This window comes from Sardina pilchardus, chromosome 13 (assembly GCF_963854185.1).
Source record: "Sardina pilchardus chromosome 13, fSarPil1.1, whole genome shotgun sequence".
Taxonomy (NCBI): Eukaryota; Metazoa; Chordata; class Actinopteri; order Clupeiformes; family Clupeidae; genus Sardina; species Sardina pilchardus.
This window is the reverse complement of record NC_085006.1, coordinates 23022012-23046828: the sequence shown is the minus strand read 5'-3', so window position 1 is coordinate 23046828 and position 24817 is coordinate 23022012. Positions and strand designations below refer to the sequence as shown.

General features: G+C 41.4%; 1 protein-coding gene across 3 annotated transcripts in view; it reads left to right on the top strand.

Moving 5' to 3' along the window:
- The window catches only part of LOC134099536 (E3 ubiquitin-protein ligase rnf213-alpha-like), a 104214-nt gene that overhangs the window by 57300 nt on the left and 22097 nt on the right, over nucleotides 1–24817 (top strand). For all 3 annotated transcript variants that reach the window (XM_062552431.1, XM_062552430.1, XM_062552432.1), the window contains exons 29-37: nucleotides 363–519; nucleotides 780–997; nucleotides 1267–1407; nucleotides 11892–12059; nucleotides 15468–16974; nucleotides 17950–18140; nucleotides 20270–20425; nucleotides 20927–24475; nucleotides 24582–24718. In XM_062552431.1, coding sequence (XP_062408415.1) covers nucleotides 363–519; nucleotides 780–997; nucleotides 1267–1407; nucleotides 11892–12059; nucleotides 15468–16974; nucleotides 17950–18140; nucleotides 20270–20425; nucleotides 20927–24475; nucleotides 24582–24718 — 6224 coding nt within the window. The remainder of the gene's footprint in view (nucleotides 1–362; nucleotides 520–779; nucleotides 998–1266; nucleotides 1408–11891; nucleotides 12060–15467; nucleotides 16975–17949; nucleotides 18141–20269; nucleotides 20426–20926; nucleotides 24476–24581; nucleotides 24719–24817) is intronic.

The following is a 24817-nucleotide window of genomic DNA, read 5'->3' as shown; positions in this document are numbered from 1 at the left end:
GTGCACCAGCTGGATAAGCCAGTGTGCGATTGATCCCCACAGATTTGTTACGGAAGCAGGATAGAAAAATGTGGAGGTTTCTGAGCTGCAGGGCGAAATCCAATCGCTGGCAGATTAGGCTGGGTTTACCCAGTATAGGAAAAGCACAACCCAACATAGCCAAAAGATGGCATTCAGCATGCTAACAAGCTTTTATCAGTGGCAACTGAACTGTTAACATGTTTTGGCATGCTGATTACATACTGTAGCTTTGACCAAAACACTATACTGCTTTTTAGCTATGTCTGTGAATATAGAGTGTTTATATATTTTCCTTTCAGATATATTTGAATAAATCTACCCATTTTGTTTTACTTCAACAGGTAATGAGTCATACGTGTTTGTGTGATCTGACACTAGAGATGCACAAAGCAGGAGAAACAGTGAAGAGATTTCCACCCAATGTCATCAATTTCCTGAAGGAACTAAGCCTATGCGTGGAAAAAGGATTCATATCTTGGATCAAAGAGATCATAAAAGGTATGGGTATCTTTATTGTGCAGGTATTGTGCAAACCTTTAGAGAATCAGTTTGCCTTTTATTGGACCGACCAAATAATAAGCAAATTTTGTAAGACTATACAAGACAAATGCTTTTTCTCCAAGACAGCCACACGATTTAAGTAATTATGAAAGGGTTGATGTAATTACATAATTTGAATATATTGGTGTAATATTTAAACCCAATTTCAGTTTCAAGGAACACATCAAGAAAATTATTATTTTGCCTTTGTTTTAAAGACACTGGAGAGCTATCTGCATTTGTGGAGCTGGCGTCGATCTCTGCTGGAGAAAATGCTCTGGATATTGACAAAGTGTGCTACTTCAGAGATGCCATTTCTGCTGCTGCACCCCTCATTTATGGATTAACTGAAAAGTCTGGATTCACTGAATTCAGCGATGCAGTCGCAGACGTTCAGTCAGAACTTCAAAATGACCAAACACTTGAGGAAAAGCTGGTAGGTATGGGGCTGCTGTACATATTATTCTATGGGTGTGTTAATACTGAAGTGCGTTTGCCAAATCACAACAACAGAAAACAACCTCAACTAGTGCTTTGTATATGAACCAATGGATTTGTATTGTGTTATGACTTATATAATTGTGAGAATTTAGTAGCACCTCTTATTGACGTACAAATGAAATGATGTATAACCATGTCTTGTGAGATTGGTGAAAATGGATTATCTTATGTGAGTATTTTTCCTAACATTGTATTTCTCCTTAGAGAGACTCCTGCAAGAACAGAGACTGGCTCGAGATAGCGTATGAGACACATGGATCTGTGGAGAGGTCATCTTTGCGTCAAGCAACAGATATAAATGAAAATGGAATCTACACCATCAGAAGACCTCTGGGGCAAACCATGGTAAACATGTAATACTGTTAGGCATTCAGAATCAGAATCAGCTTTATTGGCCTCACAAGGAATTTTACTCTGGTTAACTTTGCTCTCAAAGTATAACACTCAAACAAATAAAGCATGAAATAATAGCAAACAGAACAGTCAGAATGAAGGGTAGTAGAATAAGGCTATGTATAAGAATTATCACAGTATGTACATTTGCAAATAAATAGACACTATGCAATTGTCCGGAGGGGGAATGCGGCTGAGAGTATCCACCTCCTTGTCCCTATCAAGGTTGCCATGGTTGTGGACACCTCAACAGGCACAAAATGCAAAATACAATTGAAAAGAGAACGGGAATAATGCAATCTCAGTGTGTAGACTGAGGTTTGTGATTAAATATAAACATAGTGCAAGGCAATGATAATGTATTAATAACAATATTGTATGTCTTTGACTAAATGAAGCCATTCTACCTACAGTATAGATATACCCGTTGTACTGTCCTCTCTGTGTGTTTCGAACACAGTTTGACAGCCAGCCTAACTCCTTCAAGAAAACTCACGAGTCAGGATTTAGCCTCCAAGCTCCGGTTTTAATGAATAATGAGTAAAACTGAAAATGATACAATACATGTATTCAGTATTCTATATTTAAGAAATATACTATAAGCTAACACCAGTGAAAAGGCATCCAGCAGTAGCTGATCAGTAAACAGAAGGCAGCATGGAATTATCAAATAAAGATAGAATTATGAGAAACTACCCAATAATTTCACAAAATGTATAATCTACTTTAAGTAAGCAATTATTAAACTTACGGACGATGCTTGTCGAAGGCTTAAACACAAAGGATGTTGAAAGATAACAATTCAGCAAAAACTCAACACACATCTGCTGCTTAACAATATCAAAAATGGTTGTCCTTGTTGCTATGGCTATGGTCATAAATCAAACAATACAGTGAGGCTGTCATAACAACTGCATATCAAAAGGAACCACTAGATGGCACTAAACTGCGTAACTAAAACTATAATTGCCAGAGGCAGAACACTCCCCGTCTGGCATCTGTAAGATGTCAAATCAACAAGAAAAGGATACGTTTACTCTTCTTTTCCCATCAGCAAGATGATCTCTGACACAGGCCTCAGAAACGTCTTGATGGCTCCTTCTTTTGTCACCTTTAACTCTACTTTCCGGACTTTCCCATCTTGACTAGGGAAAACAGCTGTGATGACTGCCATGGGCCAAGTATTGCGAGCTGCTTGAGCATCCCGCAGTAGGACGAGGTCACCTACTTGAATGTTGCGCTGCTCATCTAGCCACTTTCGACGCGGTTGCAGTGTTTGGAGGTACTCTGCTCTCCACCTGTTCCAGAACCTGTTGGCCATATTCTGCACCTGCATCCATTGTCTTTTGTAGAGATCCTTTTCGCCAAAGTCTCCAGGCGGCAACAGAAAGTCGCTCTTTTGAGTAAGCAATGTGGAAGGTGTTAAGAGGAAAGGCATGTCTGGATCAGTTTGGATAGGGACAAGCGGTCTGGCATTCATGACGGCGGACACTTCGGCCATCAAGGTGCAGAGGACTTCATGTGAAAGAGCTATCTTAGTCTGCATCAACATGGAGTCCAGTATTTTACGAGCCACTCCTATCATGCGCTCCCAAACCCCTCCCATGTGAGATGCATGGGGGGGATTGAACTGCCATGTACAGCCTTCTTGGCTGAAGAAGCTTTTGACACTTGATTCTTCCATCACCTTATCAAATCCAAGCTCCTTGCTGGCTCCAATGAAATTAGTGCCACAATCAGAGTGGAGCGTCTTTGCTGGGCCTCGAATGGCAAAAAACCTCCTTATAGCATTGATGCAGCTTGAACTATCCATAGATTCGATGACTTCAATATGGACAGCACGAATGCTCATACAGGTGAATAGAACCGCCCAACGTTTGCTCTGGGCCTGCCCACCTCTGGTTCGACGGGCAGTTATGCTCCATGGGCCGAAAACATCCAATCCAACGTTAGTGAATGGTGGTGACACACAGAGACGTTTTTCAGGCAGATCTGCCATCTTCTGCCTCTCCACACTGCCACGAAGCTTCCTGCAGAAGATACACTTGTGTAACACCTTACTAATGGATCTCTTCCCACCTACTAGCCACAGTCCTGCTGCACGTATGGCACCTTCAGTAAAGTGACGCCCTTGATGGATGACTCTCTCATGGTGATGGCGTATCAGAAGTAAGGAGATGTGATGGCCACCAGGTAGGATAAGGGGATGCCTCTCATTATTGCCCAGCTGTGCATTAGTTAGTCTGCCACCAACTCTAATCATGTCGTCTTCATCCAAGAAGGGATTCAGCTTTGAAAGCGGACTGTTTTTAGACACCATGCTATTTTGAGATAGTGCCTTGATCTCTTCAGGAAAAGTCACCTTTTGCACAGACTGAATGATGATTTTGGTAGCTTGTGACAGTTCATCAGCTGTAGGGTGCTGATTACAGTGATGCCATCCTTTGCATTTAGAGTCTTTCCCAGCACAAGCAGACTTGAATGAACGGGCCACATGAATGAGAGATGAAACTGCTTTACAGACGGTGATCCATCTTGAGAATCTCTCAAAGCGCTCAGGGCTAAGCTCTTTTAGGCTTGTTTGGGTGACGTATGTTGCTGCTTCAGGCCGGATGTCGGCATCACAATCTGGATCGATCAGGTGAAACGGGTCCTGATTGGTTGGGCTCAAGTCATGCTGTTTGCGTAGGAAAGCTGGTCCTGTCAGCCAAGAAGTGCTCGCCAGCTGTGATGTTGACACTGACCTTGAAGCATGGTCTGCTGGATTGTGCTCAGTAGACACATAATGCCACTGCTCTGGACTGGTGAATTGTCTTATTCTTTGTACTCTGTTATGCACATACACATAGAAGCGTTTGGTTTCATTGTATATGTATCCTAGAACAACTCTACTATCACAGTAGAAGTGTATGGCGTCTGGCTCAAAGTCAATCTCTTCCACAATGAGTTCAGCCATCTCAACTGCCAGCACTGCAGCACACAATTCAAGTCGTGGTATTGTGAGGTCTACTTGTGGAGCTAACTTTGCCTTTCCCAAAATGAATCCTATCTGGCAGGCCCCATCTTCACTGATGGTCTTGAGGTAGGCCACAGCACCAATAGCCTTGGTGGATGCATCTGAAAACATGCAGATCTCTTTTCTTTTAAGGCTGGCTTACATTGCACGATTTTGGTCTGTTTTAACAGTCGGCGACTAAATTTCCAAAATCGGGCGGAAATCTTGGGAGTTGTACTGAAATCGCAGCGCGCTCCCGTCATCTGAATCGTTTAGTGTAAGGTGCCAATCTTAGCGGTTTTAAGTCCGTCGGAGGCAGTCTTTTTCTAGTTTTGCCGTTACGACAATATCAAACATGTTTGATATTATCGGAAGTCTTTTCAGTCGTGGCTCATGCAAATAGTGACGTGAACATTAAAAACCAATAGTAACCTTGCGCGAACATGAAACAGGAAGGGGCAAAATAGGCGACAGCTGTAGCCTTTATGATTATTTGTTATTTCATTTCTTATAATTTATTAGTCGGTTGTTCTACGTGACAGAACAGCTCTATATCTGTTAGTGATGTCACACATCAAACAATGCTGCAGAAACGCGAAAAAATTACTTTGATATGAGTAGGCTATCATGTGATTTCCTGTGAATGATGACGTGTAGCCTATTGCACGATGGAAATAATTTGAAGGAATCTAGCAGCAGTCTTGTAAATAGTGACCCACAGTCTTTGCAAAATCCTAATCTGAGACTGGCCTGTGACTAGACTGTGACTAAAACCTCAATGAATTGTCTTTAGATGTGAGAGGGTCTGAGACTGTAGTTTTTCAAAAATCTTTTCCAAATCTTTGCAAAGTCTGGCAATGTAAGGTAGGCTTTAGCCTTTGACAGAGACTGTGGTGTATAGGTCCGAGGCACATGGAGCTCCTTGAGGTCTTTTAGTGAACTACGCCATGCTTCCCATTCCATCCTCTTATTTTCAGGCAGAGGTGAGTCCCATTCCATGCTGTCCACTGAAAGTTCCCTAAGCAAGAGCCTTCCATGTATTGTCACAGGTGCTGCAAAGCCAAGGGGGTCATATAGGCTATTTACAGTTGACAGTACACCACGTCGTGTGTAAGGCTTGTCGTTCTCTGACACCTGAAAGCTGAATGTGTCAGTAACAATTTCCCATGTAAGCCCGAGGCTGCGCTGTGTGTGTGTTGTTTCTCCATCAAAATCGAGATCTTTTATGTCTTTGGCATGATCCTCTTTGGGGAAGGCCTTCAAGACATCAGGGCTGTTAGAGGCAATTTTGTGCAGCCTCAGGTTCGACTCCGATAGCAAGGTCTGTGCTCTCTGAAGAAGATGAATGGCTTCGGCTTCTGTGGGCAGTGAGATGAGCCCGTCATCCACATAGAAGTTGCGCTCTATGAAATGCCCAGCAGCAGTGTCATACTCCTGTTCACACTCTCGGGCAGCTCGTCTCAGTCCATATGTCGCCACGGCAGGAGAGGGGCTGTTGCCGAAGACATGGACTTTCATACGGTATTCCACTATGTCCTTTGTGAGATCATTGTCACGATGCCATAAGAACCTCAAGTAATCTCTGTGGTCCTCTCTCACCACAAAACAGTGAAACATCTGTTGGATGTCTGCTGTTATGGCCACTAGCTCCTTCCGGAAGCGGATCAGGACACCTAACAGGCTGTTATTTAAGTCTGGCCCGGTGAGCAGAACATCGTTAAGAGAAACACCATAGTGTTGTGCGCTGGAGTCGAAAACAATCCTGATCTGGTCAGGCTTCTTCGGGTGATATACACCAAATGTCGGTAAATACCAGCATTCTTGATCCTCTCGAAGTGGTGGTGCAACCTCAGCATGATCATTGTCGAGGATTTTCTGCATGAAGCCTAGAAATTGTTCCTTCATTGTAGGTTTCTTCTCCAAAGTGCGGCGCAGAGAGGAAAGACGACTGAGAGCCAGTGGCTTATTATTAGGAAGGCGTGGCCGGGCGTGTCTAAAGGGTAAAGGTGCGACCCAGCTGTTGGCCTCATCTTTATACATGTGTTCGTCCATAATTTTCAGAAATGACTCATCTTCTATAGAAAGAGCAAGTTTGTTGTCATCTTTAGTTTTCTGAAAGACCAGATTCCCTAAAGTTTTTTCTTTAGCTCTGTTTGTCTGTGTGTGAGAGATTTCTTTGATTTGTATGTGACTAGGGCATGGAGTGAATAATGAAGGGCGTCCATTTTCCAGCACATTGGTCTTTGCATTGTAGACGTTCGGCTTATGGACATTTCCCAAGCACATCTCCCCTACTAGGACCCAGCCAAGATCTAGCCTCTGAGCAAAGGGGGCGTCATTAGGCCCGTTAATGTGTTGTCTGACTTTATGTGCTCTTAGCACGTCTCTGCCTAGTAGTAGGAGAATGTGAGCATTTGGATCTAGCTGCGGGATTTGTGATGCGATAGACTTTAAGTGTGGGTGTTGTAGGGCCACTTCAGTTGTCGGTATTTCGGCCCTGTTATCAGGTATCTCATTGCATTCAATCAGAGTGGGGAGTGCAAAGCTGTTACCCCCACTAATTGGTTCTATGTAGAAACCTTCAGCTCTTCTGCCACACGTGTCCACTACGCCAGCACAGGTCTTCAAGGAGTATGGAGCTTCGGTGTCATAAACACCAAAGAGATCGAAGAATTCAGACCTTGCTAATGACCTGTTGCTCTGATCATCGAGCATAGCGTACATTCTTGTAGCCGTTTCAGGTTTCCCGTGTGGATAGACTTTAACAAGACAAATTTTGGCACTTTGGATTGTTTTTGTTCTTCTCCCTCCCCGCCGTCCTTTACATGAGGCACGGCAGTCTGTGATGACCAGGGGGGTGGGCCTGGGTGCAGAGCACTGATATGACTTCCACTGTCACACTCCACACATTTCAGAATAGCTTTACACTGTTTTGCTAGATGAGAGTTAGAAGCGCAGCACTTAAAGCATATGCCTTGCTCTTTTAGAAGTGCTTTTCTTTCGTCTAGCGTCTTTAGTCTAAAGCCTCTGCATTTCTTGAGGGGGTGGGGCTTGTTATGGATAGGGCAGTGTTTAGCCACATCATCCATCTGGCTGGTGTCAGCATCATGACTAGTAGGGGAATCTACATCTATCTTATGCACTGTCACAGGTATTTTAGTCTTGAATTTTGGTGTAGACCTGTCATGTGAATTAAAGCTGGTGTTGGACAGAGCAAAGCTTGGGTCGTTTCTTATTTTTGCATTAAGACAAACAAAATCAGTGAAGTAAGAGAATGGAGGGTATGTGACATTGTGTTCTCTTTTGAATTTAGACCCTTGGTAGATCCACTTTTCTTGTAGCCCAAAGGGCAGCTTCTCCACAATGGGATTAATGCCACGGGCTGTGTCTAGCACTGTGAGCCCTGGTAGATATCCATCTTCCTTTGCAGAGAGCAGCTCCATTAAAAGATCCCCTAACTCTCTTAGTTTATGGTAGTCCCTATTAGAAATGTTGGGAAAGTTGTCTAGCCTTTTAAGAAGAGCCTGCTCAATAGCTTCAGGAGAGCAGTAGACTTCCTCCAGCCGTGTCCAGACCATTTGCAGGGCCGCAATGGGATTCCCTATGTGGACAGACCGGAGCCGTTTGACATAGTTGGAGGATTCTTTGCCCAGCCATTTTGTCAGCAGATCTAACTCTTCGCTTGCAGAAAGGTTCAGGTCGTTAATGGTGTTTAGGAAGGATGACTTCCACGCCCTGTATGACTCTGGACAATCGTCAAATTGTTTTAGGCCTGTGCTGACTATTTCCCTGCGTGCCAAATATCTAGCCATATTTATCATGTCGTCAGGTGGATGTTGCTTAATTAGTGGCGGCGCGGGTATGTAGGGAGAGAAGGGAAATCCATTAAATCCTGGTGTGTTGTCGGGTTGTGGTTTGTAATGTGCTTTCTCTCTTTTAACAGTTGTAGGCCTTGTAGGAGGACTACAATCTTGTGTATGTACGTGTGAGTATGGGTTCTTGTATGATTCCTGTGGCTGATGTGGTATTTTAGAACTATGAATGTGTCCTCCTCCAGTGAGTGGAGGCTCTCCATGTCCTATGCGGGCCTCAGGCACATAATGTTTGGTAGCACTGACTGGCTCTGTGTTTGGGGTCATCATGGATAATGTGTGTACATAGTCTCGTGTACGCTCCTCTACACTCTCTGCAGAGAATAGCTCTCTTAGGCCACCGATATCATCTTGGCTTATTATATGTGATGCAGAGGATCCCTCATTTGCAAATTCTGCTGCAGCTTCTAGCACTTCAGCCTCTGCTATTGCGGCAGCAGCCTCTTTTTCCAGACTGAGGGCCTCTAGATTTGCTTCCAGTCTGGCTTTATCTATTTTCATTGCAACCTCTTTCTCTGCAAAGGCTGCACGAGCTTTAGCTGCTTCTGCTTTGGCGCGGGCTGCTGCTGCTGCTGCAGACGATTTTGTTGTTTTTGAACCACCAGAGTGGTGTGATTGTTTGTCTGACATACCTCCGTTGTTGTGATGGTTTACCTCTTTGAGAGACGTCCTTTTACTGTACTGTCCTCTCTGTGTGTTTCGAACACAGTTTGACAGCCAGCCTAACTCCTTCAAGAAAACTCACGAGTCAGGATTTAGCCTCCAAGCTCCGGTTTTAATGAATAATGAGTAAAACTGAAAATGATACAATACATGTATTCAGTATTCTATATTTAAGAAATATACTATAAGCTAACACCAGTGAAAAGGCATCCAGCAGTAGCTGATCAGTAAACAGAAGGCAGCATGGAATTATCAAATAAAGATAGAATTATGAGAAACTACCCAATAATTTCACAAAATGTATAATCTACTTTAAGTAAGCAATTATTAAACTTACGGACGATGCTTGTCGAAGGCTTAAACACAAAGGATGTTGAAAGATAACAATTCAGCAAAAACTCAACACACATCTGCTGCTTAACAATATCAAAAATGGTTGTCCTTGTTGCTATGGCTATGGTCATAAATCAAACAATACAGTGAGGCTGTCATAACAACTGCATATCAAAAGGAACCACTAGATGGCACTAAACTGCGTAACTAAAACTATAATTGCCAGAGGCAGAACACCCGTTTCAAACCCTCAAATCTCCCATACCTACCAAACATTCTCAATTAAAAAAACAACTAGTAGTCTAAATTAGCCAATAAAGTTTACTGGCCTTGTGTGGCGACACATTTGATTAGTCGGTTTGTGAGTTACAGTATACGGCATACCTTAAGATTTATATTAAAGTTGATTAATCAAGTTACAAGTTACCCAATATAATGTGTACATAGGCAACCTGTGACTGATATTCACATTCTAAAGTGATTGAAATGTAAGGCTAAATAATACACTATATTGACAAAAGTATTGGGTCACTTACCTTGACTCGCATATGAATTTAAGTGACATCCCATTCTTAATCTGTAGGGTTTAATTAATATGGTGTCAGTCTACCCTTTGCATCTATAACAGCCTCAAAGCACCTGACCTCAACCTGGGGTGCGTTTCTAGAAAGCGTGGTATGCTAACTTGCATCGCAACCTTGGGACTTCGCTTTGTCGTTCTTGGATTTGGTGTCTCTAGAAAAGGTAGTTCAGACGCTCAATCGCAAACAATGACGCAGCGTTTGGTCGTTTGAACGACTGCCCCTGGGCACTCACACCTGTGGCGTACCTTGGAGTTCGGTTGGTGATGTCGTCAGTGTCAGGAGCGCCTGACCAAAAATCACAAGTGCCCAACCAAAAATCACTAAGTTGTTGTTTTTCTCGTGACTCAATGATTGCGCTATTCCGTAGGCTAATATAAATTAGAAGACCGACTCCCCTGTTGGGCTCATTCTTGCTTCTCTTGTGTTAATTAGCGTGTTGATTTGCGTTTTTGCGGCTAGTATTATGCTATTTACAAACGACTACTTTAAGCACACTGTTCATTAGTACAGTGGCTAAGGCAGGTGGCTTATCAACGAAGCGTTCTAGTCCCATATAACCTACATCAAACATGTTTTTGTTTCTGACTAGGCCTGAAACGTTGAAATAACCCATGCCGTGGAGCTATTATTTAAACTGATGTCGTGCTCTTGGCCACTCGATGTAAAGCAATTAAATATATTTGGGTGGGGTATTATACGTTGCCACTTTTTCCACCAATGAAATGTGCCGCTGAGTCCTCAACAACGTTGTTGGAACAACGGTGTTCGAACACCGGAGGTAGCGAATTGCGACACAGGTACGATCAGTGTTTCCCATACATTGACTTATTTGTGGCGGCCCACCACAATATCAACACTGACCACCACACAATAATTTTTATATGTTGTACTACTTAAACTGGATGAAATCCTTTCACCTTTGTGCAGCCTCTCTGTCCCTCAACAAACCTGCATGTACATTTGAATAATACATTAAAAAAAATCCAGCAAGGGTTGTTGTTGGCATTGAAGACAACTGGCTAAATCGTGATTAAATCCAGTCAGCATCATAAGCACGTTGCGCATGTCGCCTCCCTTACACACACACACTACCACCACAAATAGAATTCAATTCTGAAGGAAACACTGACGATGCTTTCTGGAAACAGGTGTAACACTGTCGTTGTTTGATCGCAAGTTGCATCGCACCACAGTGGTTTAGCAACGCCGTTGCTAACTCGTCTAGAAACTAAATCTTCCTGATCGAATACCTTTGGGATGAATTGGAGCGGAGACTGAGAGCCAGTCTCCTCGTCCAACATCAGTGTGTGATCTCACAAATGCGCTTCTGGAAGATAGGTAAAAAATTCCCATAAACCCTCTCCTAAACCTTGTGGAAAGCCTTCCCAGAAGAGTTTAAGATGTTATAGCTGCAAAGGGTGGGTAAACGTCATACTAACCTTATATTATTATTATTATTATTATGGATTAAGAATGGATGTCTCTTTAAATTCATATGTGTGAGTTGAGGCAAGTGATCAAACGCAATACTTTTGTCAATATAGTGGGTTATTTAGTCTGACATTTTTAATCTCTTTAGAATGTGAATATCAGTAACAAGTTGCTTACACATTATACTGAGTAACTTATAACTTGATTAATCAACAAGAAATATGCAAGTCGGCATTTATCACGCTTGAGCCATCATGCTCATCATACTCAACTCAATTTTGCTCATACATGCATGAATGATAATTGCTGAAATGTAGACTCGGCCTATTGAGGAAGAGTTAAGGTAAGGTATAATAGTAATCTAGCAAAGAAGTGTCTTCAGGAAGATGGTTCAGGAAACACGTCACAATAAACAATTTTAGTAAGGTATACCTTTACATTGAATTTAAACATCATTTTAGGTGTATGTCATGACATTGTTTACACTGATTGATTGGTAATTTAAATGAGCTAATTTGGAACTTTTATTTTTGTAATTTGCCCCTATGAAACTGTTAGGTGACCCTGGAAAATTGCATTGCCCTAAAATGTAAAGAAGTGGGTACAGATGGAAATAGTAAATATAGGTATTACAGCCTGACTGAACTCAAGGAACTCCAGAACAAACTAATGCTGATCACGGTCACTCATGACAACAGAGAAGATGGCATCACGCGTTACGTGGAGGTACATATAATTGTTTAAATGGTTATTACAGTGCCCTCCTCATTTATTGATATCCATTGTCATTCTATCACAGTTTCATAATGAAAAGGAAACTCCATCCTTGAATGGATGCAAATGTATTCTTTTGAGTACAAAAAAATCCTCATGAAGCCTGCAGCCTCTATCTATAGAAGTACAGGAACAACTTATTGTGCTGAGGAGTGACAACAGTGACGATACTGTAGGTTGAAACTCAGCAACTCTCTGCATGCAATAATACCCCTAAACTCTAGGATTCTTTAATGGCATGGGAATACTGGGTGTTTGGACAATGGGAAAAACTGAGATTTGATATACAGTAGCAGAAGTGCTGCCCCCTTTAGTAGCCTGGACTATGCAATTGCAGTCCCTCATTCTCACTCCCTGTGGCTCCTCCTCATAGGCTGTGGTATGACCTGACACGAAGGTTATGAGATGCATAGTGTATGAGGATGGTACAGACTACTGAAGGTTTTAGATGAACAATCGCAACGTGTCTTAACCCTCATGTTGTCCTTGGGGTCAATTTGACCCCCAGCAATGTTTAACGTTTTAAAATATATGGTTCACTTTTTTTGTTTTGTGTCATGTTTCATGACTTTTCCTCAGCTAATAGTGCGATAATAGGGTCACCTATTGTGGTCATTTTCAGGACTTTCGTCCCAGATAGAGATTTTGGCACACATCCCATGTTGTTCAGTGGGGTCATATTAGTTAAGAACAGTTGAGATATTCTCCGCTAAGTGAAGCGCATACAAATCTTTCTCAGTCCTCTACTATTACACTCTTGTTAAGTACCTACCACAAAAAAAAACTGGGTAACAATATGAATTATAATCATTTTTTAAGAGTTTATTTAGCTGGGGTCAAATTGACCCCAAGGACAACGAATGTCGGTAAGATTTGAGGACAACATAAGGGTTAAAGGTAAACTGCAGCGTTTTTCAGTTAATCAATTTGTTCCATACTGTTAAATATGATAAAATGAGTCATTACCGGTCGAACAATGTTTTTTTCGGCTGCCCTAGTGGTCTGTAACGGTAAAACCACGCTTGGAATTTCAGGAGCCCTCGGGCACGCACCCATGATCTACTCCAGGAAGTGTCATGTGAAGTCTCATGAAAAGCCACGGCAGACTGACCGATTGGAGTTTTGTAAAATATACACGCTAAAGCTGTAGGGGAAGCTCTGCAGAGAAATATGCAAGCATAAAATGAGCGAAAACGAAAAGCAAAAGCGAAACCGGCGATGAAATCGCCAATCCTGCATAGTTTCCCTTTATTTTAACTATAACCTTATTTTATGTTAGTTTTCCTAGGCCCAAGACATGCTTGTGTAACCTGCGTTGTGTGGAACCACCGCGGTCCAGCCCTGCACACGCCCGGACTCGAACCCACGAGACAGCAGCACCTCGGATCGGGAGTCGAGCGCGCTAACAATCCAGCTAAAAGCCCAGGCTACTAGCTTTCATTCTACAGCGTTTTACAGCATAGCTAACCAGCTAGCACCCGTTACACTTGCAATGTGGAATATTCCACTAGTTGGTGCACACACAAGTGTTCATGCAGATTGGTTGCCTCTACATCTTTTGCGTGGAATACACTGGAGCAGATCTTACACACTTTGTTAGTGTCTCTTTGATGCTTTGCAATGTTTTACTATACACATCGTCAACTATTTAGAAGGTAAAAGAGACTGTTTCTATTTACAAGTCGTTATCATTAACTGCCATACTCTCCCTCATACCTAGTCAAGTCACTTAGTTAAGTCGTCACTTTTATTATAGTACAACTTTTGTATGCTCAGAGTGAAACCTAAAGTGCCTACCTAATATCATCAACCTCACACCTGTGCTTTTTGCCACTTCATTTATTTGTTAAAGTTGATCTGGCTCTTGAGCACAATAACATTTCATGACTGATAACTCATTTTATGAGTACATGACAATAAACTTGAACATGAAATGCCAATTAAAAGGACATCGCCCAATCCTAATACCTAATCAATTGCTCTTTGCACTTTTTAGGCAGTGGAATGGTTGGCCCTGCCAGTGTTGTCCTAGCGACAAAGGAACTTGGTTGAACTTTCAGAATGTAACTCTATATGCTCATTAATATTAACCTGACGACATCATACTCAATTCTTATCAGAATATGAGTCTGAAACTGCTCCATTCAGCTGCAATCAAACAGAACAAGTTATTGGCTGTCAGTATCTGCGAAATCTAAGACAGAAATATGTAGCAGGGTAGGCTATGGAAAACATCCTCCTTCGTTTTTAAAAATAATTCCTTCAAACTGTATGCAATGAACAGCTGGGGAAGTGTGTCGTTAACCCAACGAGCAAACAGACATTTTTAAACAAACAGGAACAACATCACCCAAACATGCTGTTTTAACTGGGTGAAAGTGAAACATAGCGTTTCATAGCCATAGCATTTCTGTTGCAATCAAAATCAACCTAAGCCAACATGGTCTCACACCCAACTCGTTGAACGAGGACGCATGCAGCCGTGAACGTCACAGCTGTTCATCTGTCAATCATCACGTAAAGCCCGCCCTGTGAAATGTGATTGGTCCGAACAGATCTGTATCTCGAATAGTAGCAGCTGAACCAGGGGGTCAGGATTTGACTGGTTAGCTTCGCCGATTAGCAAAGCACTTCCTCGTCGTCATTTTCCAGAAATACATCATGTCCGGTGCCGTTTTCCCTGCGTTTTCCTCATGCTGATTGGTGGCTGTTCCACTCTCAGCTCATGCATGAGCTTAGTGTGGGCACGAGCTCTCCTTCTGTACCTTACGTCAATCGGTAACCTGGCACTTAATTGGCTAAAGTAAAACGGCACCGGAAACAAGCCCCTTGAAACGCCATGTTGAAGCCTGAAAAAATCGTTCAATTTTGGCAATTTTCACTAGCCTAGCATTCCCATTGAAATGAATGGGGGCGGGACTTGTTCACTTTCTCCAGTTCTTATAATACCTCCATGAGCTGAACGGAGCAGTGCCAGACCGAAGTTCCCTGCAGAAAAAGAATGGAGGCGGAGCTAAACTTCGGTCTGGCATCCAGGCTACATTAAAGTAGTTAGTCCTTGGAAAAGTATTTGGGGTGGGGTTGTTTTTCTGTTTTACAGAGAGAACTTTGAATTGCTAAAATTCTTATGGTTTGAGCATTGTGTTACGGGTTATCACTTCCACGTTGGTATTTTCAATATGATTTCAACCAAAGCAAAATGCAGTTTGCCATTTTGTGCTCCAGTTGCATTCAGAATTTGGTGTCATCCTGTGCTAATATGTATCTACAGTATTAATTCGAGTAGTTTTACAATTCCGCAGTCATTGTCTTATAAACAATTTCAAATATGAAATCATGATGTCCTGATTTATTTTCCAGGTATTGGAGCACATAATCAATGTCGGAACATCCTTCCTTGAACTCTGTGATGCTGGTCATGTTCTTTTCAAAGACTGGGAGATGGCTGCCTACTGTGAGCGTGAGCGTGAAACTAAAGTCTGGGTGAACTTTGGGGTCACCAATGTGGAACTCAAAGGACAAAGACCTCTGCTGAGGGAGCTGAGGGAACTCTGTGACAGCATGAATTGTTGCCTCTCAGAATGGCTAAAGTATGTGGAGACAAAGCGAAATAAATACTATTCCCTGAATTGTTTCACAGCAAAACAGCTGGTGAATCTGTGTTGCTCAATGGCAGACGTACAACACAAAGACAAGATTAGTGCTAGTCTGCTCAACATGTTGTCCATCATGAAAGATGACATCACAGACGAAGATGTAAAAGATGCTCTTAAAAATGCGCTCCAGACCCCAGTTGAAGACAGTGGAGCTCAAGGTTCAGCCCACCTCAAAAAGTTTCTTCACATTTACCCAGACCACATAGAATATTTCATAGGGTTTGGACTTCCTGAGGAAGTGGGCAAGGCAGGAATAATGTATTGTGAATGGCAAGCACACGAGGGAGGGAGAAGTCCAGAAGATATTGATGAATATCGAGATTTTGTGATGGAACATATTGATGAGCATCAAGATGATGATGACTGGGTCAGAGAATGGAGTGAAAAATATGAAAAAGCAAAAGATGATGTGCTTGATAGTCAGATGAAATTCAAAGGGGGGCACTCCTCTGATCAACTGTCATCTTTTGCAATGACACAGGATGAGATTTCAGCAATGTTTGAAAACTTAATCTACACCAATGAAAAGATTGTGATGCTTTGGAAGACATACCACAACAAACTCTCAGGACTTGTGTCAGATAAATTTGTGGATTTAGATGTGCTGGGAGAAACCATACAGCATATAGCTAATTCAGCAACAGCCATAGTGCAAAGAAAACTACCATTTGGTTTGGAAGCTGGAAAACCAAATCTCATTTGCTCTAAATATGTTGAAATGGCACCACTTTGTCTGTCAGTGTACAAAGATGAAGAACAGCCTCTGCCAAGCTATGACGAGATTCTGATCTGCACTCCTGAGACAACAGCAGAGGAGGTGGAGCTGATCCTCAGACGAGCTCTCCAGTCTGACAGTAACCATGAGAAGATCTACAGCTTGCTGAATGCAGACAAACTCAATCATGAGGTCTCAAGAAAACTGGAGTCCATGTTCTACAAACTATCGAAAACGCAAGATAGTACAGCCACAGAAAATTACAGATTGATAATTTGTTGTGATTTAAAAGCCAGTCATAGTTATGTTGCTACTGCCTTTGACAATTACAAAAGAACACTTTCGGAGAACCCACACCGTAATGCAGAGATTAAACAGTACCTCAAGGCTCAACACGAATTGCCTCCTGGGGCTGAAAGGGGATTCGGAAAATTACACTGCTTTCACCGTTTTCCACAAAGGACCAAACTTGTCTTCTCAGAGCATGCTGGCATGGGTAAGACATTTGCTTGATAGCTTTAAGCACTGCATTAGAATCAGCTGTACTGTAAATTGACTCTGTCTTGTCTCTGTCTCGATTGTTGGCTTTTACTGTATGTCAAGGTCTTTTGTTTTATTATTTCAAGACCAGGCCACGAATCACAAAGCTTTAAGATAAAGCAGTACTATGATTGGATGTAAAACGTACTTCTTCAAGCCTTACAACCAATAAGATGCAGTTCATTTGAAAAAAGTATACATATACAGTGCCCTCCAAAAGTATTGGAACACATGCTTAAAGTTAAATATTATAAAATCATCTTTTGGAAATTGATCTTAATGCCTTAAATGAAACAATGAGGAAATATTAAATCTTTAAGGACATCAATTTTCTTTGTGAATGAATAATGTAGTGTAAATAATTAAATGTTTTCCTTAAAATACAGGGGTCATAAGTATTGGAACATGGAAAACATTTATTTATTTACAATACATTATTCATTCACAAAGAAAATGTATGTCCTTTAAGGTTGAATATTTCCTCATTGTTTCATTTAAAGCATTAAGATCAATTTCCAAAAGATGATCTTATATTTAACTTTAAGCATGTGTTCAAATACTTTTGGAGGGCACTGTATTTCTGTATTTTGCACTCCCCACATCCATTCACCAACTCACACACTAAAACATCCTTGAGACTGGTAATTTGAGTTCAAATTGATTACATCTGAGAATGACTTAACTTTTTTTCAGTTTGCAGATCTTCCAGCTACAGAAAATTGTAAATGAGAAGAAACATTATCCAAACATTTATTTTACAAACAAAAACATTTAATTCAAGATATTTGTGTGTGATTACAAATGACAGTGTTACACAAACCCATGCTCTTTACCCTTTTGGGAAATGTTGTGTTATCTGTGACCTGTGATTACATCTAGACAATTTGAGATATGTTCAGATTCATAATAAACTAACTTCATGTTTTCCCAGGTAAATCACTTTACGTGAAAAGTCTTGTGAATGCAATGAAAGAACTGAAAAAGGAAGGCTTCACCCATGAAACCATCAGACTCACTGAATCACAGCTGAGACCAGAACACATTATCCAGGAGTTTCAGACATATGAGGACAAGCCCACTGACACAGTGCCAAGGATATTCCACTTTGATGTCCCCCCTGTGGTAAGTCTGCTATTAACAGTATTGTTTTTTTATTCATATACTTTCCACCACCATATGCAGAAAATAATTCCTCGATTGCATTTAGAAAGGGGCTGTAAGGGGGCAGGTATACAACTTTTGATATATGGAATTGATATGGTTGTTGAACCAATCTCAGACCAGAGCAGCTCTGATGTCATCTGAGACACATCTCTGCACTGGTCCTTGTCTTTGTCCTTGTCCTCTTCCACGTCCGACAGCTCTCTCTCCTTGTCCTCCTATACTTCTTACTCTCATTGGGTGCCTCTCATTTGGTCTTTTACTGTACAGTACTGTATACCCCCTCAGTGGGAACGCCCCTCGAGGATCAAGCATCGAGGATCGAGGAGAGATGTTGAGAGGCACCCTTAGTCTCCATGCTTGCTAAGTTCTCAAAATGGCTTACCTGAGGCCTATTTGTAGTGCTAAGGCTCAGACCGATTGGTGCTCTGTTTTCTGTGCACGTGTTTTCAGGTGTATAAGTAAGTGCCTACAATTGCCAGATGAGTTTTACATTTTGAACAAAGTGTTTTCCCAATGATACCAGGGGATTTTGTTTTTGCACAAAGTGTTTAATGTAAGAAAACGTGTGTATTGTTTCGCAAAAAGTGTTTTGCAGAATTTCAAACAATGTGCAAAGCAGAGACTGTGTTTAAGCTATGGTTACACTGTGTGTAAAGTATAATACAAGAAGTTTAGGTATTTAGGTAAATTGAGGCTTTGGTGTAAGCATTTGATTTTAGTGTGTAAGCAATAGGCAAAAACTGTAGATCTTCTAATTATTTCAGCCTGTATGTCTCTTTAAATCTTTTAATGAATGTTACGGGGACTTTACTAGGGTTTATAAAGTAAAGTTGCATATCACTGAAATCGTCTACCCCTTAGCTTCAACATTATCCGGTTTTCAATGACGAGGCATGTGGCTGACTAGTGCTGTCGCCATTCAAAGCTGGGGAGCCTGATTGACAGCTCTCTTGCCCAATCTCCTCCGGTTTCGAATATCTCGTTGCAGAAAGACACGTGGGGTAGTTACCACGGTAACCAGAAGGATCTCATGAAAATGACCATAATGACCTTATTGTGTTGTGTTGTCTTGTGTGATTTGCCGTTGTGCTGTGCACTTTGGGGCCGTGTTTTATCTTTTTGTGTTGTGTTGTGTGATTTGCCGTTGTGTTGTGCACTTCGGGGCTGTGTTTTCTCTTTTTGTGTTGTGTTGTGCGATTTGCCGTTGTGTTGTGCACTTTGGGGCCGTGTTTTCTCTTTTTGTGTTGTGTTGTGTGATTTGCCGTTGTGTTGTGCACTTCGGGCCGTGTTTTCTCTTTTTGTGTTGTGTTGTCTTATTTGTGTTGTGTTGTGTGATTTGCCGTTGTGTTTTGCACTTCAGAGCCACCGTAGTTTCCATGACATATTTGCACAAAATAAAAGTATAAAAAGCAGTATAAAAAGAATACATTGTTACATTTTCCGTTGCTGCTCCTTTGTTTCATGAAATCTTGCTGGATCGACATAGTAACCGTTTTAGAAAAGCAATAAGCCACTCGAGTCCGTGGTTTATACTGTATAATCGAACAGCTAAGGGGCGTTAGGCACAAGACGAAGCTTATTGCTTAATTTTGTTATGGTTATGGTTATGGTTATACGGTTATGCTATTTGACAGACAGGCTCACTGCTACTAACTCCACATCCTTACAACATGCAGTTTCTTTAACTGTAACATGACCGGGGTTGCACCATCTGTCGTTACTGTAAATCACCAGTCAACCGCCCTTCTTCTTGCCAGAAAGTTTATTGTCTCTGTCCAAACGGGCCACGCTAAAGCCAGGTAGCTCCACGTTCGCAGTTGGGACGGAGCTAGTTAGCCACATTTCCATTACTCATTTTTTATTTAGCATTTTGGATTTGTGCATTTTCATGGTTAATGGAAACATACCCAGACATTTGCTCTTGATTACACAATCTGTTAATAATAACAATGATATAGCTACTCAAATAAAGTATGGACTCAACAAAAAGATCGAACACCGAAGATTCAGTACCTAACAAAAATCATTTGAATATTGCTTTCAGGTCTTTTGATGTTTTTTTTTAATTGTTATTATTGTACTTCCAGGTATCCAAGGGCCTTTACTCATTCCTGCTCCAGCTGTTTGTGTTGAGATGCTTTCAGAGCCCAGATGGATCCATGTGGAGGTGCAACAACTCCCATGTGTACTTGGTGGAATACACAAGACGAACAAGCAGAGAATGTGACCGACATAACTCTGAGGTATAATAATACAGTAAATTAGGGACTTCAGGAATGCAGTACAATGAACATTTTTAGAAAATCATTCTTGCATTCAGTGGATGCAATTATTTTCAATTATTTTTGCTTTTTGTTTAATTGAGATATCATCTCCTTAGAATTTTAAGGTTCTATATGACATTTTTGTCAAAATGTAGTTATTGAAATATTGTTATTCTGTGAGGTGTTTCTTGTAGTTGTATGCATTTTTGGACATTAAATCCTATGATGTTTATCTTTCTAGACATTATATCTAAAGACGCTTATCAGTAACTTTGTGGAATTCCAAGATTTTAAAGCTCAATATTTCAGAACTACTACGTACATAGAACCTTATAATTGTTATTATGGGGATGATGCAAATCTCTGTATTTGGCCTACAGTATGCTCACTGATCTACTGTACATGGTAATGTACACTGTACATTTGTTTGAAGAAATATGTAATACTCCATCCAACCTATAGTATTTGTGTATCACACAGATTCCCATCAAAATGGAAGAGGCATTTCTGGAAATGTTCCCAAATGTCAAATGCCTGTCACCAGCAGAGACACAGAAGTACCTGTCTGAAGGAGGGTCATCTGATGAGGAGTATCAGTCAATGGATCAGGCAGAATTTTCCAGTGAAGCCTTTCAGCGGACATACCAATACTTCAAAAGATATGAACAGAACCAGCTAGAGAATTTCTCGTTTGAATGTTTTTCATGTGAGGATACCCCTAAGGAGTGGTTACAATGCCTTATGCGTTACTGTGATAACAAAACACCCTCATGGGGAGAACTCAGAAACTTCACACACTTCCTCAACATGCAGTTAAAGAAATGTGAGCAGTCATTTTTCTGCAGTGACATCTTAAGTCAAGACCTTACTGGATTCAAAAAATTTGTTGTTAAATTCATGATAACAATGTCCAAGGATTTCTCCATGCGATCACTGATGATAAGTGACGAAAGTACAGAGAAAGAAATGAACACAGGTGAAGATAATGATCTACAAGAATTCCAACTCAGAAGACGTTGGGAACAACAAGCTCACCCCTACATTATGTTTAATGCTGACAACAATTCCATGACATTTCTGGGATTCCACATTCATAACTTGGATGCAATCGATTCTCGGACTGGAGAAATTGTAGAACAGAAGGTGATTGACAGAGTGCTTTTTCACCAGTTGCGGACACAAAGGGTTCCATTTAATATAGATTTTGAGAGACTTCCACGGAAAGATCAGCTGGACATCATAAGTAGAGTTCTAGGTGTCATCAATGTCATAGATCCAGATGACACCTACCAGCTGACACTTGACAATGTGATGAAAATCCTTGCCATTCATCTGCGATTTGAGTCTGACATCCCTGTCATCATCATGGGTGAAACTGGATGTGGGAAAACCCGATTGGTGCAGTTCATGTGTGACCTCCTTAGGTCTGGGAAAAAAGGCCAAAATATGATCGTGGTGAGGGTTCATGGAGGCACAACATCAGAAACAATTTACAAAAAAGTTAAAGAGGCTGTTGAGATTTCAAAGCGAAATGAGGCTCTAGGAATGGACACTGTTCTGTTTTTTGATGAGGCAAACACAACAGAAGCTGTGAATGCAATCAAGGAAGTTATCTGTGACAAATCTGTGAATGGACAACCAATTGATGCACGTCGTCTAAAAATCATTGCAGCATGCAATCCCTATAGGAAGCATTCGCAGGAAGCCATTGAACAACTGGAGAAAGCTGGTCTCGGGTACCGAGTCAAGTCTGAGAATACAGAAGAGAAACTAGGACAGATTCCAATGAGGCAGCTGGTCTACAGAGTTCAGCCTTTACCTCCAAGTCTTTCACCACTTCTCTGGGACTTTGGAAAATTAAATGAGAAGACACAAGAGCTGTACATCCAACAGATGGTTAAAACTTTTTTCCGAAAAGAAAATCTTCCAAAAGAGTACGAGTCCCTATTCACAAAGGTTATCTCTGCTTCTCAGATGTATATGGCTGATCTAACTGATGAATGTAGGATGGTCAGTCTGAGAGACATTGAGCGCTGCATGAAAACAGTTATGTGGTTTTATCAGCAAAAGGTCACATTATTCCCTGAAATGGACAAACACAGTACCAATATAGGTGTACATGAGTTGGTTCGGTCCCTCATCCTTGCAATAGGAGTTTGCTACTTGGCATCTCTTGAAAATCGTGAAGATTACCTGGAAAAAGTTGCTAAGGAATTACATTTGACTTCTGAGGCTATCAGCACTGAGATAGAGTCATGCAAGAAAGTGTTCATTGACCATGTTGACTGTCCAGATTCTGTGGCAAAGAATGATGCCCTGAAGGAAAATGTGTTCATGATGGTTGTTTGCATGAATTTGAGAATTCCATTATTCCTTGTTGGAAAACCTGGAAGTTCCAAATCATTATCCAAGACTATTGCTGCTCATGCAATGCAGGGGAAAAGTTCCCAAAGTGAACTCTTCAAAGGTTTCAAAAAAGCCCAGCTTGCCTCCTTTCAGTGCAGCCCTCACTCCTCCCCTGATGGCATCATCTCTGTGTTCAGACAGTGTGCACAGTTTCAGAGGGAGAAGAATCTAGATGAATATGTGTCTGTGGTGGTCCTTGATGAAATTGGATTGGCAGAAGACTCCCCAAAGATGCCTTTGAAAACACTGCACCCACTTCTGGAATTTGGTTGCATTGATGACGAGCAACCAGAAGACTTCAAAAAGGTTGCATTCATTGGGATTTCTAACTGGTCTCTGGATCCAGCAAAGATGAACAGAGGAATTCTAGTCCTGAGAACATCTCCAGAATTCGAAGAGTTGCAAAACACAGCTCTTGCTATATGTCCCCATGACGAGGAGAACATACTCTCTGAAATTGAGATACTCATTGCTTCACTGACTGAGTTTTACCAAAAAGTGCTCTCTGAACAGGAACAATTTGGTGAATTCTTTGGACTAAGGGATTTTTACAGTCTTGTTAAGCTAATTGTGTCATATGCTATAGAGGCAAATGGAAGACCTTCAAATGAGAAGCTTACCAAAGCTGTTCAGCGGAATTTTGGTGGATTTGATTCCATTGACATTCTTCAAATATTCTGGGAAGTTTTTGGTCAGAAAACTGAAAAATGTGACACAATTTCATTGCTCAGAGAAAACCTGACAATATGCACATCAGGTTTTACATCCAGGTATCTTCTCTTACCAACAACAAACCATGCAGCGCTACAAATTCTGAAACTGCAGGGAATTATCAATGAAGAAAGCACTGAGGTCATCTTTGGATCGGGATTCCCACATGATGAAGAGTATTCCCAAGTGTGTCGAACTGTAAACAGAGTGAAGACATGCATGGAAACAGGGAGAGCAGTCATACTGCTGAATATTCAGAGTCTCTATGAGAGTCTCTATGATGCCCTGAATCAATGTTACGTCAAGTTAGGGGGGAGTTACTATGTGGATCTTGGGCTTGGGTCCCATCGTGTGAAGTGCAGAGTAAAAGATGAGTTCCGTCTCATTGTCATTGAAGAGAAAAACACTGTATATGAACAGTTCCCTACTCCACTTCTGAACCGTCTGGAGAAACACTGTCTGGAGATCAGCAACATCTTCCCACCCTATGCTAAGGAAATGCAGAATGAACTGGAGAACTGGTTGAAGACACTTGTGACAACTGACATGTATCAATCGGAAGAAGTGTCAGACAACTCAAGGAAAAAGCATGACTGCATTATAGGATACACGGAAGACACATGTGCATCTGTACTATTACATTGTTGCCCAGACATTGTTTCCAGACATTATGAACTGCACGATTCAGACAGAACAGATGAACTGGATGATTCTGGCAGAAAATACATTCTTGATTTGGCAAAGGAAAAGCTACTACAGTGTGCAACTCCTGACGCAGTGTTGAAAGCTTCAAAGTATCCTTGGCCAGTTCAAGACACCTTGCTAAAGGTATATTTTGTCAAACAGCCTCATGGGAACATGATGAAGACCCTGATGGAATACAGAGAACACCGCGAAGGACTTAATCTTGAGGTTTGTTGACTGCACACTCTATGCAACCAAGCTGCATCACATAGTTATCATTACAAGAGTAAATAATGACTCATCAATACTGCATTATTCTACTAATTGATTACAGGTGTCCACATTTTCCCGTCTCCTGAATAAAAGAGATCTGGAGCAAATCAACAACCAGCTCAACATTGGAGAGAATGACTCTTGCCTCTACCTGCTCAATGAGTTTTACACAGAGCAGTCGTTTACTCAGACCCTGAGGTAATTCCCTGTCAAGTAGATTTAGCATACAGATACTTGCATCATAGTGATTACAAAATGATGGTTTGAGCATCACTCATCACAGCCAAGTTAAAGTTG